We start from the raw sequence: 16,803 nt of genomic DNA on the forward strand, positions 1-16,803 counted from the left end.
GCCCCACGCCCCACACACATCCCCGCATGCCCACGCCCACGTCCCGCCCACGCCCCGCCCTCAGGGCTCAGCTGCCTCCGGAGGCCTGGCCCTGGGTGGGGGCAGCTCCCTGCCCTGGAGTCACCCTGTCCACTCAGCCCAAGCAGGGTGGGCACAGATGCTGCTTGGTGCTGTGGGATCCGGGGACACACAGGGACCCCCAAGGGCCTTGTAGGCATGAGGACACAGGGGAAGGCGGGTGTGGGGCCCCCGAGACCAGGCCAGCCAGACACGCCAGAGTGGGGTCTGCTTCTGGGACCACCGCGGCGTCACACTGATCCCAGCCCACCCGCCTGGCCGTCCCCAGGAGGTGGCCAGGGGACCGGCTGCACAGCCGCCTCAGGGGACATCTGCTGTCCAGGGGCTCCAGTAATTGCTGGGGTGGAAAAAACCCGACTCCAGGCTAATCCTCCCAGACCTAAGAAATACAATAACTTCCTTCAAAACAAAACAGCTTCCCGCCAGAGCATTCCTGCCTGAGCCACCCGAGCAGCCCGACCCCCGGGGCGATCGTCCTGAAGAGACACAAGAGACGGTGTGTCTCCGGACGCAGGCACGCTGGTGCACACGTGTGCATGCCTGTCTGGGTGCGTGCACATGTGTGCACGCGTGTCTGGGTGCGTGCACTCAGTGGAAGCAATGTTTGCACCCTCCCACCCCCAGCAGCCCAGGGAACTGTGGCCTCCTCACCGGGGAAGGGAGGTGGGCATCAGACCCCCCGGGATCCTGCAGGCAGTTCCCTGGGCTGGATCCATGGTGCTCAGAGCCATGACACTCCCCGAGCCCACCCCCATTTCCCGTCTGCCCGGAGAATGCCAGGGGGGTCCCTGGATGACTGTCCGGGAGGATCCCTGCTGTGCAGTCAGCCACGGGTGGTGGGTGACGTTGGACACCTTGATGTCCAGCTGGGGACCCTGCTGGCCGAGCTCCGGCCGCCTGGCACCCTGGCCCCTCCAGCCTTCAGCAAGCCCCCCGGGGAGGAAAGAAGGGGTGTGATGGCTCTGGGGTGCTCTGGGGCTGGGGTCAGGAGGGTTCTACCTGCTGAGTGGGGGCCTGTTCTCCCTCCCAGGATCTGTCCGTCCCTCTGGCTCCTGGGAACTGGTCAACTTGCATGGGGCTGGGCGGGGGAGCCTGGCTTGTCAGCACAGCACTTCCCTCTATGCTGGAGTCCAGGCTCCCTGCCTGGCTCCCAGGTCAGGTCAGAGGGTCTGCAGAAGGGTCAGCATGGTGGGGACCCCTTCCCAGGACAAGACTGGCCTGGAGGCCTCACCCAGGCCCTGTCCCTAGGGGCCTGTCCCATGGCCACCCCGGGGGGTGCACAGGTCCTGTCTTCCCAGCAGAGGCATCTGGAGGACTCCCCACGGTCTCCCTGCCATACCAGGACGGGGTGCTCCCACAACACATGGGATTCCCCAGTCCAATGGCACCATCCTCCTTGGGGGCCCCGTGTCCTCACTGTGTGTGTTGGGGGGCCGGGGGTGACTCCTGGGGAGTCAGGAAACCAGGCCCAGGTTTCCCTTTGTTGGGGGGCGGCTGCTGGGAAAGGTGCTTCTCTGGGACCAGCATGGTCCCAGGAGGGCGGGCGGGGTGGGGGGGCTCCCACTCAGCTCTGTACCCACAGATCCGGTCACCCAGGACCCTGAACACCCCAGCCCGCCCGCCCCCCCTTCCTGTCTCAGAAAACAGGCGGCGTCAGCTCTGGAGGCCCCCAGGGGGCTGGTCCCTGGCCAGCAGGCCCAGATGGTGCTGGGGGCTCTGGGGCCAGGATCACGAGACTTGATCTGGCCGCCCACAGGGCCTGGGCCCACAGCGGGCCAGCTGCACGGCTCCCGCCTGCAGCCTCCCACGTCCCATCGCCACCCCCAGGGCTCAACATTCCAGGACAGGCCCTTCCTGTCCTGTTCTCCCTGTCCCCCTGCCCCAGGGCCCCGAGGTGGGGCCAGTTTCCCACGGCCGCCTGCCCCACGCCCAGGCCCGCCCCGCCTGACGCTCCCTCACCCTCAGCCTGGTCACAGGGCGGGGGCCACACGAGGGGCGAGTGGGCCGGGCACCTGCCTCCTGCCTTGTCCCGAAGCCGCTCGGGTCTGGTGATCCGGCCACGTCGAGCGGGCCCACGTCCACTGTCCAGGCCCGTGGGGCGCCTACCCGGGCCCTGGAGTCCTGCCCCGAGGAAAGCACGCAGGGTGGCCCTGCCACGGACGCCCCGTCCACAGGCCCTGTGCCTGGATCCGTGGGCTGGCTTCCGGGGGTGGGGGGGGGGTGGGGACCGACAGCAGTGACCGCGGGGCAGCGCCCGGAGGACCCCTTCTGTCTCGAGGGATGCGGGGATGTGTCCACCACCTCCCCCAGAGCCGGGGGACAGGAGCAGGGGTGCAGGGGTCCCGGTCGGCAACACTTCCTGTGACCACCTCCTGTCCGGGTAGCTTCCAGCCCAGCTCCCCTCCAGGGACCCAGTAACTGAACTGGAGACCGTGACAGCCCCCCCGGGGATGGGGCTCTCGACCCAGTCAGGGGGGAGAGTGCGTTTCTGTACAGAACGGCCGGGAGGGCGGCGGGGAAGCACGGAGCTCCCAGAGGGCCTCCTGGGACGTCCACCCCTGCAGGAGAGGTGGGCGGGACCACGGCCGGCACAGACGCGGCTGCCTGGACACTGAGGGGCGGGTTCGTCCTTTAGATGCAAACCTGGCCGACCGAGGGCAGGAGGTGGAGCGGCTGCAGAGAAAGGAGGCCCCCGGGGTTGAAGGCCTCCCAGCCCGGCCCGGCCGAGCACCAGGCAGCCGCCCCGGGGCCCCGCCCTTGCTGGTGCTGCGTTTTTCCTTCCTCCTGTTAGCGTTTTACACCCGTGTGCTTGGAGATTAACTTTACAGGTTTTTTTTTTAAACAGAGCCTTCAGTGGGCCTGTGGCCGAGCGCAGGGAGTAGGTGGTTCCGCGGGGACCGAGCACCTCCTCAGCTGTACGGGGGCCCGGCTTCCTGCGGGGGAGATCGCCCTTCCCCACCGCCGTCAGAGGTTCGCGTGTGCCTGGGAGGCAGCGGAAAGACCCTGCAGAGGCGCCCCGATCATCAGTGCAGGCCTTTCATGTGAATCTGCCCTCGCTGCCCTTTATTCGGAGGAGCTCCACCCTCCAGCAGGTCTTCTCTGCTGCTGGCCTGACGTTAGGTCACGGCGGGACCGCGCTGGGGGTGAAGGCTCTCCCTCGCCGGCCCCTCCCCTCCCCGGTCCTGCCCTCCCAGCCTGGCGCAGCGGGGGTCCCGGCGAGCCCCCCCACCTCGCGTCCTGGCAAGTGCAGCGGCCGTGGGGCTGGGGGGTCTGGTCTGCAGTTCTAGGGGACACGGCAGCCAACGTCTCTGCCTTCCCCGCTTTCTGTGTTCTCGTGTGACACTTTAGTAGGTATTTTGTTTTGGAATTTTCTCATTTCATCTAAATTTCCCCCTGCGCGTGTGAAGGTGCCCGTGATGCCCTCTCGTGACCCTGATGGTCTCAGGCAGTGTTGTGCAGCCTGGCGGTGGGCACCGCCGCTCTGCTTCCTCCCTGCCCCTCATGCCGTCTGTCCACCTGACCAGCACGGCAGGAGCTGCCGGGGCCTCGCTGCCTGCTCTGCTGCTTTCCGTTTGGGTCGTGGCCTTGTTTCCTCCTGAGACACCCTCGGCGCAGAGCTGCCGATTCTCCACTTCCTGACCGAGGCGGTTAACTCTTCCCCCGGCCGCTCCCCTAACACGTGCAGGGGCGCTGCGGCCCCCCCGCCAGCCCCAGGGGTGGGGCACTAGCTTTGACATAAAGTGTTTTCTAACGTGTTTAGTGGAGAATATCTTCAGGGCCTCCCTCGTGGCTAAGTGGGAAAGAATCCGCCTGCCAATGTGGGAGACGGGAGCTTGATCCCCGGTCCAGGATGATCCCACCCGCTGCGGAGCAGCTGAGCCCGGGAGCCGCGAGGCCCGGCTCTGCACCCAGAGAGTGGTCCCCACACCGAGGAAGCCTGTGCGGCAGCCAAGACCCAGCACAGCCAAAAATAAAGAAATAAAGTTATAAAAGCAGTTTCTGAGTTCCATCTCGATTTCCTCTTTAATTGCCCACCAACTATTCAGAAGAACTTTTTTTCCCTCATTTTTTCCTTTTTTAAAACTGAACTATAGGTAATTTATAATGTTCTTAGAAGAACATTTCTTAATTACCAGACATGCAGAGATTTTTCAAAGAAGATTTGATTTATAATATGTTTGTTTTGTGGTCAGATAACATTTACTCCACTTAAAAATTTAAAACAATTTTTTTGGCCATGCGAAATGTGGGATCTTAGTTTTCCCACTAGAGATTGAACCCCTTGCAGTGGAAATATGGAGTCTTAACCACTGGACCACCAGGGAAGTCCCCTAGTCCTCCATTTTAATCCTTCTGTTTATGGAGACTTGCTTTCTGGTCCAGTAGTTGGTTAATTTTTGTAAATACCCACATGAACTAGATTTATTGGCCATAGTAAAAACTGTAACTGAACTGAATTGAAAAACTGTAAACACTTGAGATGCCCATCAATGGGCAGACGTGTGACCAATTCTTGGTACAGCTGTGCCGCGAAGCACGCAGTTCAGTCCAGTTGCTCAGGAGTGTCCGACTCTTTTTGACCCCAAGGACGGCAGCACACCAGGCCTCCCTGTCCATCACCAGCTCCCGGGGCTTGCTCAAACTCATGTCCATCGAGTCCGTGATGCCATCCAACCATCTCACCCTCTGTCGTCCCCTTTTCCTCCTGCCTTCAATCTTTCCCAGCATCAGGGTCGTTTCAAATGAGTCAGTTCTTTGCATCAGGTGGCCAAAGTATCGGAGCTTCAGCTTCAGCATCAGTCCTTCAGTGAATATTCAGGACTGATTTCCTTTGTCATTGACTGGTTAATTTCCTTGCAGTCCAAGGGACTCTCAAGAGTCTTCTCCAACACCACAGTTCAAAAGCATCGATTCTTCTGCATTCAGCCTTCTTTATGGTCCAACTCTCACATCTATACATGACTGCTGGAAAAACCATGACTTTGACTAGATGGACCTTTGTTGGCAAAGTAATGTCTCTGCTTTTTAATATGCTGTCTAGGTTGGTCATAGCTCTTTTTCCAAGGAGCAGGCATCTTTTAATTTCATGGCTGCAGTCACCATCTGCAGTGATTTTGGAGCCCAAGAAAACAAACTCTGTCACTGTTTCCATTGTTTCCCCATCTATTTGCCATGAAGTGATGGGACCAGATGCCATGATCTTAGTTTTCTGAATGTTGAGTTTAAAGCCAACTTTTTCACTCTCCTCTTTCACTTTCATGAAGAGGCTCTTCAGTTCCTCTTTGCTTTCTGCCATAAGGGTGGTGTCACCTTTGTATCTGGGGTTATTGATATTTCTTCCAGCAATATTTCAATATTCCACAAGATTTCAGCTTGTGCTTCATCCAACCTGGCACTTCACAAGATGTACTCTGCATATAAGCTAAATAAGCCATGTCACAATATATAGCCTTAACGTACTCCTTTCCCAATTTGGAACCAGTCCATTGTTCCATGTCCAGCTCTAACTGCTGCTTCCTGACCTGCACACGGGTTTCTCAGGAGGCAGCTCAGGGGGTCTGCTGCTCCCGTATCTCAGCAACAAAAAGGGGTGGGCTATTGATTCAGGCAGCAGCACAGACGCATCACAAGGCCATTGTTTTCTGAGGGAAAGAAGCCAGTAAAAGTGTTTGCTCTGTGTGTTTCCACTTAGACGAAACTAGAAAATGCAAGCTCCCCTGTGATAACAGCAGTGGTTGTGGGGGGAGGGAGGGATTCGAGGAAACCTTGGAGGTGACAGACTCATTTACTTAGCTTCCTCACGGTGGTTTCATGGACATACACACGTTTATAAACTTATCAGTTTGTCCCCAGAAATGTGTTCAGTTTGTTGCACGTCAGGTTCACCTCAGTCAAGCTGTTGGGAAGACCTCCTCGTGTCCTTGGGGAGAAGGTATGCCCCCTGCATACCCATTACTCAGACCTCATGTCTTTAAGGACCCCCGAGCCGGTACTGTCATCTACGGAGGGCGCTCTGTGAAGTGGTCCCTCAAGGACTGTGGGTTTGTGTCTCCTGTGGTTCTCTTACTTTTTGCTTTTGTTATTTTGAGGCCATATTATTAGCTGCATACAAATGGAAAGCTCTTGCATGTTCTTGATTCTACTGTCATTATGAAATAACCCTTTAGTCACTAGTAATTCTTATGTCCCAAAGCCTTCTTTGTCTGGTATTATTTTAACTTTCACTGGACTAGTATTAGCCTAGGGAATCTTTTTCTTTTACCTCCTAATATTTATTTACCCTTTTGTCTTAAATGTTTCTCTCATAAAACAGCCTCTGAATCATTTTTAAAAAAGCCTGTCTGGGGGATTCCATGGTAAAGAATCCCCTGCCAGTGCAGGAGACATGAGTTAATCCCTGGTCCATGGAGCAACTAAGCTCATGAGCCAGAGCTTCTGAGCCCACGCACTGCAGAGCCCGTGCCCCCCGACAAGAGGAGGTGCTGCCGTGAGGAGCCGGTCCCACGAGAGGAGGAGCCCTGCTCCCCGCAACCAGAGAAAAGCCTGAGCAGCAGCAAAGACGCAGCACAGTCAGAAATAAATAAATTAACAAAAAAATTTTATCTGATGAGCCTTTTCGTTTAAGACATACTTAGTTAACTTTATTTAATGTAATAAGTTATATTGGAATTTAAGTATTCTTTCTTACTTTGTGCTTTATATCTTTCCCACCTGTTTTTACCTTCTTTTGTTGACACTTCCTTTGGGTTATTTTTCATTAATTCATTATTTTGTTTCTAGTAAAGTGAGATATATACATACACATATCTATATGTGTATATATATATATATATATACATATATATATATATATATATACACACAGTCCATGGGGTCACAAAGAGTCAGACACAACTGGGCGACTAAACAGCAACAATATATTTATGTGTGTGTGTGTATGAATATAGTTGTGTGCATACATGCGTAGGTTTTCCTGTATGTACACATGTACATATATACATGTATATGCATACATGTACACGTTTGTCAGCAGCGTCTATTAACTCTGGACGTGGGATTCCCGTGACCCAGCAGCCCCATTCTGAGCACGCGGCTCTGAGCCGTTTTCACAGACAGCACTCCGACAGCAAATGTGGCGGTTTCCACCCCAACCAGTTCTCTGGTTCTCCGGCACCAGCTGGGCGTCCCACAGTTTGACACTAACTCCCTGGCGTCAGTGCAGACCCCACAGACCAAGGGCTCCGTCCCACAGGGCTGTCCCCACACATCAGATGCCACCACTTCACCAGCTGTAATCGGGGACCCCCACGACCCCTTCCTCAGGCTCAGTACTAGCTAGTACAGCTCACACATGCAGGCCCACAGTTCACTTGCTATTTGCAGTGTATCCTGAAGGTACAGGATGGAATCAGCCGACGGCCGGGCTGCACGGCCTTCCCAGCATCTCCACACGTTCACCGGGCCGGACCCCTCCGGACCTCACGGCGGGGTGGGTCTCAGGGAGGCTGCATCATGCAGGTGATTAAATGATCAGCAGTTAGTGATGAGCTCCCAGGAGTTCCGGGTGGGGCCATGCCTTGGTCTTCCTGGATTCCAGCCCCCACTCTGAAGCTACTTAGGGTTTCCTAACCCCTCCTCCCCCAGCCCCCCAGCAACCACAGCTCCACCGTCTGTCTGTGGATCTGCTTGTTCTGGATGCGTCACGTAAACGGAACCACATGCTGTGTGGCCTTTTTGCAGTGTCCTCGGGGTTCACGCTGGTGCAGCATGTGTCAGACTCTTCTCCCTTTATATGGTGGAACGTTGTGGGGCAGGTTCACAGCCCCTGGAGCTCTCCTGCTGAGACTGGACCTGGCCCGGAACGTGGACGGGGAGGACCACCCAGGTTGGCAGCTTTCACGAGCACGGGATCGTCCTCACGAAGTGTCTTCGGCCGCAAAGACGAGTTGCTCTCCACACCCACCGCCGAATCCGATCGGTTCACCTGGGGCCTCGCTGGGCACCGGCGGGTGTGCAGCTCCGGTGGTCCAACTGCCCGACGCCATCTCCAGGCTGCGTCCCGGAAACGTGTGGGCTCGGAGAGTAGAGCGCGCACCCCAGGGCAGGAGGCGTGAGGAGCCTCGATGGCCTGCTCAGCGGCGGGCACCTCCTCCCTGGACCTCCTCCGGCATTTCCAGGGCCGGGCTCTTGTGTGTCCCTTCCTGTGTGGCGGGCACTGGGCTGGCCCTGCCTGGGGCTGCCGCGGGCCTCAGACCTCACAGCTGGTGCCCCCAAGTTACCAGGAACAAGAGCCGTGTGGGCACGTGTGAGCCTGCATGTGCTGTGTGGGGGGGTGGTGTGCGTGTGATGCGTGTGCAGGAGGCCTGGGCAAGGCCGAGGAGGGGGAGGCCGTGTTTCAGCATCGCCCCAGCCCTCCCCCACCACAGCGGGGAAGGGGGTGGGGATCAGCCGCCCGCGGTCCCGCCCTCTCCACACCTGCCGGCCCAGCAGTGGCAGGAGCCCTGTGCCCTCTCCCCGGCCCCATGGTTGTGCTGCCGTCCCTCTGGCTGCCCTGGCCTGTCCCCCCTCACGTGGTCAGACCCAGCAAGCCCAGTCGCAGACATGGGGCCTCAAAGGGTCCTGAGACCTCAAGGGCCCTGTCTCCCTGGTGGGGGCTGCTCTCCCTGAAATGGTCCCCCAGGGCCCAGGGTGGTCTCTCCTGCGCCAGGGCGGTCACTGCGGCCACCCAGACCCAGACGCAGCCCCATCCTCCTGGTCATGTCACTGCCCTCAGGGGCCCCAGAGACTTGGGCGTTCCTGGACTCAACATTCCCACCAACGTCACGGCCACAGCTCAACTGGGCCCGTGTGCCCACCCAGCCAGCAGAGTTAGAATCCCACGGCCGGGGTCGGGGCCTGGTCTGCAGCCCTCGCCCACATCTGGCCCTGCTGGCATGCAGCCACCACACTGCCCTGCCTGCAGGGGGGCTTGGTTGAGAGAACCGCGGGGCTGAGCCCCCCAGGGGGATGGGGTCTTCTGACGTCTTCATGCCTCTAAAGGCTCAGGGGCCAGCGAGTCTGCGTCCAGGAACTGGATGGACCCAACCGTGTCCCTGGCCCCAGGCCCCCGCTTTCAACTTTACAGGGTTTCTGCTTGTCAGAGGGCAGAGGTGGGGTTCCAGGTGACACTGACCCGTCCTGGGGACAGGCTGGTAACTGAGCCGCCCAGAGCGTAGGGAGGGAAGTCCAGCCAGCCTCAGAGAGAGGCGGCAGGTGGCATGGGCCGAGGGCGTGACCTGGGCAGACAACCGGCAGGACAGCTGTGGCAACACTCGGGCCAGCGAGGGTGGGGGTGGGGCGGCTGCAGTGACCCTGCGCAGCTACGCAGTGACTTCGGCCAAAAGCAAGCCATCTGGCCTTGCTGGGCGGGGCCACCGCCCCACACCCTCCCATGGAGACAGGCAGAGAGCTAGCCTGGAGGACGGGGCCAGGCCGGAGGGCGAGGCCAGGGAAGGGCGGGGCTGGAGGGACACCCGGCAGGCTCCCAGCGCTGCCGGTCACGGGTGGGCGGGGCCTGGCAGCTCAGAGTCAGAAACTGCTCTTCAGACGACGGAACAGACAGGCCCTTTGGTCTTCCCACTGTGACCCGCGGGGCAGCCGCAGGCCAGACCACATGCTTCCAGCGTCCCTCTCTGCCCAACCCCGGCTCCGTCCCCTCAGGACCGGAGCACCTATCCACCCCCACCCTTGCAGGTCTTCCTGCCCAGCCGACAGTGAACCTCAGGCCCACCCCATTGACCAGACAGGAGGGGCGTGCGGGTGGCCAGAGGTCTGGTGACCCTGCCAAGGGGTCGGCCAGCGTCCTTGCAGCGTCCTGTGTCCCCATCTGTGCAGAGGCGCCAAGGAGCACCCCCTGCCCCCTGCAGGGCTGCGCAGGGTTAAGGAGAAGGCTGGGGGCCGAGCAGGGCCCCTGCTCTCTGCCTGCGCCCGGGACCCGGACCCCACCCAGCTGCTTTCCCCTGCTTGGCCCGGGCTCCCGGCCAGTGAGGGCTTAGACCTGCCTCTCAGGATGACCCCTGTCCACGCAGAACACCATGGGTCAGCGGGGGAAGGACGGAGGAAGGAACAAGGCAGGACAGAGAGAGACCTGTGAGCCACCACCCAGTGGCCAGTCCACAGAGGAGAGGCCCACGCTCAGGAAGGAAGGAAGGATGCACCCCACAACCACAAGCTCTCGGTCAGAGACACAGCCACCCTCACGCCCACCTCCTCTCACCACGTATCCACCTGCCCACCTCTAGCCCTCCACTGATCCCTCCCTCCGTCCGTCCATCACTCAGGGCCCACCCCCTGCCCCCAGCAGGCAGGTGTTGACGGCCCCTCTGTGACCGCTGCCATCTGGGGTCTGGGACAGAGCAGTGGGCAAAGCGGACCCGTGCTTGGACAGCCTGAGCTGTTGGAGAGTCAGACACACAGAGGGACGTTAAGCCGTGACCGCAGGAGGCCGTCACACGTGATGCCACTGGGGTCTATTGCGGGCTCAATCCGGGTCATCAATGAGGGCTTCCGTCCCAGAACCCGCCTGGTTTCTGCGACACCCTGCTCGATGGACGTGTCTGTGGGACCCGGCTCCACCGCCCAGGGATGCTGAAAGGGCTGCCTTCAGAGGAGTTTTAAACAAGACCCATCTGGAATCCTCCTGAGGGTAGATGCGCCCAGAAGCGAAGGTCAGGCACAGCAGGGGTCTCTCTGGATGCCTGCTACCCTCTCATGGGGCCAGTTCCACCCTGACCCTAGGTGCACCCTACACCTTCCCAGCAGGTAGATCCCCGGGGGGTGCGACGGGAGGAGATTCAGGAGGGGGCAGTGCCCAGGTGCTCAGACTGGGACTGGTGTCCCGGCTGGCAGGCCTCTGCCCGTGCAGTGTCCCTGTCCCCACACCCTCGTGGCAGGAGGCGCAGCTCCCCTTCCCCAGACTGGGGTCTCTGTGTCAGGTCCCCCGGGCCTTCAGGGGGCAGAGGGCGGCCTTTGAGGTCCCCCAGCAAGGAGCTGGGAGGATGAGGGGCCTTATCCTGGGAGCCACCCTGTGCCACCTAGAGGACATGCAGACACACTTACGCCCTTATGCGCACGCCCCTGGTGGGCAGAGGCTGGGCATGGGTGCTCCGAGGGCGGCCCCCGCCCGGTGCCTTCCCACCTGCCCCAAGGTCATGGTTGCTCACACTCCTAGGTCCCAGCACAGCGCGTTTATTTCATGCTGGAAGTGGAGGCGGAGAGAGCGGGGCAGTGAGGCCAGGTCTGGAGGTGGGTGAGATGACTTCATCTTTCAGCATTTCTCGGGCAGGACTGACCAGTCTGATGGAGAGACAGAGCCTCGGGATGGAGGCCGGAGGGGACGGGAGCAGAGCCGGGAGGGGACCAAGGCAGACACAGACACACACATGTACATGCGGGCACACACGCGCACACGCACACACACACTGACACATGCACATGCACACACGCGAACACGCATGCACACGGACACACGTGCAGGTGCACATACACGAACACACGTGCACACAGTTGCTTTCGGGAGGGAAAGGGGAGGAGGCAGGTGGGAGGGAGGGGGCGGGGCTGGGGTGGGGGCTGAGGCACCTCGAGGGCCTGCCCTGCCCCCTGCCTGACCTCCTGGGGGGAAAGTGCCCATGGGGCCAGACTCACTGCAGACCCAGGTGGCCAGGCATGGTGGGCGTGCGGTGGGCGTGCACATGCTTGTGAGCAAGTGTGTACCCAAGGGCATCCTCCCTGTGCATGTGTGTGTGCGTGGGTGTGTAAGTGGTATATGTTCAAGCGTGAGCTCTGTGTGTGCATGTGGCTATCACGTGTAAGGGCAGAGGCAGGAAACTCAGGGCCTGATAGTGGGGGGGCCTGCGTGAAGAGGGGGTGACCCAGGGGAGGGAGAACCTGGGTGGGAGGGACCTGGGTGGGAGGGGGTGACCCGGGACGGGGGGACCTGGGGGAAGGGAGACCCTGGGGGAGGGGGTGGCCCTGGGGAATGGGACCCAGGTGGGGAGGAGACCAAGAAGCAGTGAGACCCCCAATATGGACTCAGGCTGAACCCTGGGGTAGCTGGGACCCCACACTTGGACCCCATGTGTGGGCCGAGCTCCCGCTGGGTCCCCGTAGGGCTCCAAGGCTCCAGGCAAACCCCACCCGGTGCAGAAGCCCGTTACCTGTCAGGTCCGGGAAGACAATGTTGTCATCTGAGAGGCCCTGAGCTCGGACCAGGCAGATGAACTTGTCCAGCAGCTGGGTCTGAATGGCCCATATTCTGCCTGGGGGCCGAGGAGCACAGCCTGGCTTCAGCCACGGCCGGGGGGGGCATGTAGACTGGCCTCTCCGCCCCCCACCTACCCCGACCGACCGCGCCAGGGCGAGGGGCTCACACAGCAGGCTGACCCTGAGGATGCTCTGCAGGTCCGACTGCCTCCTGGAGAGCAGGAGGGCAAAGGACGCGTAGTCCGTGTCGGTCACCTGGATCTCCTCAGGGTCCGCCCCGGGCTCTGGGGGTACAGCCTCATCAGGCCTCCCCGCCAGCGCCCCCAGGCTGCCCCCTCCTCCCCCCGCCCCCCACCCCCTCACCTCCACTGTGATCAACCGAGAACATCCCAGGCTGGGACTTCGAAATAAGCTTGTATGACCAGGTGACACAGCGCTGGCCCCTGGGGAGGGAGACGGGCAGGAAGAAGGCTCCAGAACCTGGCCGAGCCTTTCCCAGGGGCTGCCCCCAGGTGGACCCACAGGAAGGGCCCACTCACGAGCCCCAGGCAGACCTGGGGCTTTGCCCCGTGGAGGGGGGACCTCAGCCCTGGGAGCGCTGATGCGGTGTGGCCCACCCATTTGTGGCCTCCGTCAGGTCCACCTGCTGACCATTCCTCAGCCTGGAACCAGACCTGAAGTGCCCCTGAGGCACATGCTTGAGAGAGGGTGCTGCTGGGCCGTTACGTGCCTGGGAGAGCTCTGGGTGGGCCCCGGGCTCGAGCTGGGAGGCGACCTGGTGCCCTGACCCTGCCAGGCGAGCACACCCGAAACAGAACAGAGGCAGCTTCCGGGGTGGCGTGTGCACTGGGTCCCTGCCCCCAGTTAACCAGCCCCCGACGGATCAGGAGCGGGTCGGGCGTGGCTGAGCATGCACAGGAGCCGGGCAGGGGGCTGCTCCGTGCCCCGCTGCTGGCCTCCAGAGCTTCCTGTCTCAGTGGAATCGAAGAGCCCTCAGCGAAAGAGATCTCCAGGTGGGTGAGCGAGGAAGGCCACGGGACCTGCTGGAGGAGCTGCACGGGTGAGGAAGCACCCCCAGGGCTGTCCATCAAGCCTCCCCACTTCTCCCCAACCAGTCATCCTGGCCGGCCCACCAGAGTGCCTGTCGCCCTGGACAACACAGCAATGGGTCCAGGGGAACGCAGGACTCAAGAAGAGTTGATCAGACACCACGGCCAGGCCAGCCTGCGTATTTCCCCTGTTCTGGTATTTTGATCCTGAGGAGGACGTCAGTGTAAGCCACCGTCTTATCCCTGTGAGGGGAGAACCTGCCTGGATGGAAGTCTAAGGCAACCAGAGCTGAGAGAAGGAGAGGGAGGAGGGGTGAGGAGTCTCTGATCACAGGGCCTGAGCTCCCGGATCCAGCGGAGCCTGACACCCCCCAGCCCTGGGGCTCTTCTAGTCTGTGATCTGGTCAGTGCCTCCCCGCTTCTCAGTACGCACCCCAGAGTCGGGTGAGGTTGTCAGCAGCTTGTGCTGAACATCACGTTAGAAGGAAGCCTGGGAGAGTGTGGCCAGAGCCCTTGGTGGACCTGCCACAGAGGCATTGGCTTTTGAGGGTTTGGGCCCCAGCCCCTCACTCACCGAATCATGGCGTATGCCACTTCCAAGCGGTGGTTTTTATTTAGCGTGAATGTCGCCGTGAAAGGGCTCAGCAGAGACCTGTCTGCTACCGTGTGGGTGTTGCCCGCCAGGCCGAGGACAAACCACTCCCCCTGGAACTGCAAGGGGCTGGGGGTTGGCAGGGGCCAGGACGGCTGGGACCCCTGCTGCATTCGGCAACAGCTTCCGGTGTTCGGTCACGCTGACAGGAGGCTGAGAGCGCCCCGGGCCCTGCAGGGCTTGTGACGCTGGCCAGGGGGGCCTCTTTGTGCAGAGGCACTGAAATGTTCCCCCCAACCCTGCAGGGAGAGGTGGGGACTGCGGGGGAGGCCAGGGGTCTCCTTGGCGGGGGTGCCGAGAGGGCTGGCCTGGCTGACTCCCCGCACCCGGGCCTGGTGGGCGCCTCCCGTCCCTCCCCACCCCTGACCTTGCTGTCCTCGAAACTCTGCAGAACGGAGCCGGGGGCTGCCGGGGTGTGTGGGCTCTGGCCCTGGAGGGATCTTGGCAGGTAGAGCAGCACCCACAGGGCCAACCATGGGCCCATCCCAGCAGGGACTGGCGGGACGCAGCCCTGCTGCCAACCCCAGGCTCGCCCACCTCTTTATGGGCCTGACAGGCGGGCGCCCCTCCCTGGGGGTGTGACCCCGCTCCGTCCTCCTCAGGACTGGCTGGGGGTGGGCTCCAGGGGCGGGGCCCAATCAGGCCCTGCCCACCAGAGGTGGAGCAGGTGGGATGCCCGCTGGGTCCAGCCTCCCGGGCCTGGCCACCCCTTGCCCCCTCCGGGGGCCTCCCCCTGCCGGCCCAGCTGCACCAGGCAGAGGGCAGAATGCTCTGTCCCAGGTGGGAGCCTGGGGGGTCAAGGCCAGGACGTTCTCACCCTGGAGCAGGCAGGGCAGCCAGCCCGCAGGCGGCTCCACAGCCCCAAGACCGAAGCGGGGCCAGAACAGGGCCAGGAGGACCTGAGTCACCCCCGGGAGGGGGCAGGGGAGGATGGGGCAGGGTAGGCTGGCCGGCCGCCCCCACACGCTGGCCCTGGGGGCTGGAGGGCAGCTGCGGAGGGCGGGGGCAGCCCCAGACACCCCTGGGGGAAGGACAGAGCCCTCTTCCCCACTCCAGCCGGGCACCGGGTGCTGGGCTCTGTCAGACATGAGAAGGACCTGTACTCGTCCCCTGAGCTCGCCCTGGGCCACCTCCTCCCACCCTTGGCCTCCGGGCCCAAGGCTTCAGGCCTTGGCTCAGTCCCAGGCTGCCTCCCCTCCTCCTGGAAGGGCCTGGCCCTCGTTGGGTCCTTCCTCCCAGCTAGACGGGGTGGGGTGGGGGCTCTGGGGGGCTCAGCCCCCCTGCCTTGACCTCCCTGGGCCTGGCCGGTTAGCACAGCTCTTCTACTTACAGACTGGCCTCAGCGAGAGACGTGCCAGCGACCTGGTGATTCTCCTGGGAACTCCCGAAGGGCCTGTCATGCTCCGCCTAAGCTGGGGGGCAGCCCGCAGCCCCCCTGAAAGCACCCATCCTCCTCCGCTGAGCCCACCTGGTCCCAAACCCGGCGAGGTGGCACCAGGCCCCCTGGGCTGCGGGCACTCTGCCACACCGCGCCCACGGGGCCCTCCAGGGAGACGGGCGGTCAGCAGCCTGTCAGAACGGAGCAGCCCGCCCCCCGACAGGTGCCGCCATCCCCCCAGGCCCTGTGCCCACACGCAGGGGCCGGCCCCCCGTCCACCGGAGCTCCTGCGGGGGCAGGGACAGCAGGTGCCCAGCAGAAGGGGCCAGGCCCGGGGAGCGCCCCAGTGGCCCAGTGGTTACAACTCCCGGCTTTCGGGGCCACGGCCCGGGTTCAGTCCCTGGTCTGGGAACTCCCGCCAGCCTCGTGCCAGAAGACAGAGCGCCAGGTGTTGTCATGGCCGCTGTAGGGACGCGGCAGCCTCATCTCCGGGGGCCTGGGGCGTCCGAGTCAGCGCAGCCAGGCATGCGTGGCCCTTCCAGGCTCCCTGACCACGACTGCCAGTCAGAGTTCCCTACATTTTTCAAGGTTTCTCTTTCTGGTAAGATTCTCCCGGCAGGAGTGCTGGAGTGTGTCGCCACGCCCTGCTCCAGGGGGTCCTCCTGACCCAGGATCCTCGCTCACCCCAGGCCTGAGCAGTGCATCGGCAGGCAGGTTCTTTACCGCCCCCTGGGAAGCCCGATGAAAAGCCAACTCTTACAGTTAAAAGGCAAGGCTCAATTATAGTCAATAAATACCTTTACACAAAATGACTCAGTGTTTCCCAAGTGGCGCAGTGAAGAATCCACCTGCCATGGCAGATGCGGGTTTGATCCCTTGGTCGAGAAGGTCCCCTGAAGAAGGAAACAGCAACCCACTCCACCATTCTTGCCTGGGACATCCCATGGGCAGAGGAGCCTGGCAGGCTACAGACCATGGGATCGCGTGTCCGCGCAGAGTCGGACATGACTGAGCACGCACGTAAAGACGACTCATCTAGAACTACAATTGCCTCACCTAGTTTTTTAAAACAATTTAAAAAAAATTTGTTTGGCTGTGCTGGGCCTTGTGACACCCAGGATCTTCCGTTTTCGTTGCGGCATGAGGGATCTTTACTTTCAGCGTATGGGACCTGGTCCTCTAACCCGGGATTGAACCTGGGCCTCCTGGTCGGGAGCACAGTCTTAGCCACTGGAGCACCAGGAAGTCCCTAGTTTTTGAAAGTTTAGAGGAGAAGGGGGCGACAGAGGATGAAGCGGTTGGATGGCATCACCGACTCACGGACATAAGTTTGACAAGGTGCCCAGCTCGGCGGGGTCCTTGCCCTTCCCCTTCCCGCCAGCCCCACCTGCCTGCCCAGCTGGGAG

General features: G+C 61.4%; 3 protein-coding genes across 6 annotated transcripts; 2 read left to right on the forward strand and 1 right to left on the reverse strand.

The window, feature by feature from the left end:
- Positions 1–6,788: 6,788 nt before the first annotated feature.
- On the forward strand, positions 6,789–11,408 carry LOC122703636. Of its 3 annotated transcripts, none has more exons than XM_043918024.1 (2): positions 6,789–10,784; positions 11,288–11,408. In XM_043918024.1, the coding sequence occupies exon 1, from the start codon at positions 7,774–7,776 to the stop codon at positions 8,743–8,745; it is 972 nt and encodes a 323-aa protein (XP_043773959.1). In that variant the 5' UTR covers positions 6,789–7,773; the 3' UTR covers positions 8,746–10,784; positions 11,288–11,408. The 3 variants fall into 3 exon arrangements, with proteins under 3 accessions (XP_043773959.1, XP_043773960.1, XP_043773961.1); XM_043918025.1 differs by lacking the exon at positions 11,288–11,408 and having other exon boundaries at positions 6,789–10,294; positions 10,421–11,271; XM_043918026.1 differs by lacking the exon at positions 11,288–11,408 and having other exon boundaries at positions 6,789–10,294; positions 10,477–11,271.
- On the reverse strand, positions 11,289–15,359 carry LCN12 (lipocalin 12). Of its 2 annotated transcripts, none has more exons than XM_043918027.1 (6): positions 14,387–15,359; positions 13,942–14,078; positions 12,682–12,761; positions 12,486–12,602; positions 12,273–12,374; positions 11,289–11,412 (listed from the first exon to the last, which is right to left on the reverse strand). In XM_043918027.1, the coding sequence occupies exons 1-6, from the start codon at positions 14,501–14,503 to the stop codon at positions 11,384–11,386; spliced, it is 582 nt and encodes a 193-aa protein (XP_043773962.1). In that variant the 5' UTR covers positions 14,504–15,359; the 3' UTR covers positions 11,289–11,383. The 2 variants fall into 2 exon arrangements, with proteins under 2 accessions (XP_043773962.1, XP_043773963.1); XM_043918028.1 differs by having other exon boundaries at positions 11,373–11,412; positions 12,499–12,602.
- Positions 13,227–15,948, forward strand: LOC122703639 (basic salivary proline-rich protein 2-like). The gene is made up of 2 exons (XM_043918029.1): positions 13,227–13,331; positions 15,352–15,948. Exon 2 carries the CDS (start codon positions 15,418–15,420, stop codon positions 15,946–15,948), a length of 531 nt encoding a protein of 176 aa, XP_043773964.1. The 5' UTR covers positions 13,227–13,331; positions 15,352–15,417.
- The last annotated feature ends 855 nt before the right edge of the window (positions 15,949–16,803 follow it).

Source organism: Cervus elaphus, chromosome 11 (genome assembly GCF_910594005.1).
Source record: "Cervus elaphus chromosome 11, mCerEla1.1, whole genome shotgun sequence".
Lineage (NCBI taxonomy): Eukaryota > Metazoa > Chordata > Mammalia > Artiodactyla > Cervidae > Cervus > Cervus elaphus.

Excerpts from the sequence above, each read along its gene's own strand:
- LOC122703636 (XM_043918024.1), top strand. The coding sequence starts at position 7,774 with ATGCGTCACGTAAACGGAACCACATGCTGTGTGGCCTTTTTGCAGTGT.
- LCN12 (XM_043918027.1), bottom strand. The coding sequence starts at position 14,503 with ATGGGCCCATGGTTGGCCCTGTGGGTGCTGCTCTACCTGCCAAGATCC. Across the intron at positions 12,603-12,681 it reads CTCGGTTGATCACAGTGGAG|AGCCCGGGGCGGACCCTGAG; the intron begins GTGAGGGGGTGG and ends CTGTACCCCCAG. Across the intron at positions 11,413-12,272 it reads TGTCTTCCCGGACCTGACAG|ACTGGTCAGTCCTGCCCGAG; the intron begins GTAACGGGCTTC and ends TCTCTCCATCAG.
- LOC122703639 (XM_043918029.1), top strand. The coding sequence starts at position 15,418 with ATGCTCCGCCTAAGCTGGGGGGCAGCCCGCAGCCCCCCTGAAAGCACC.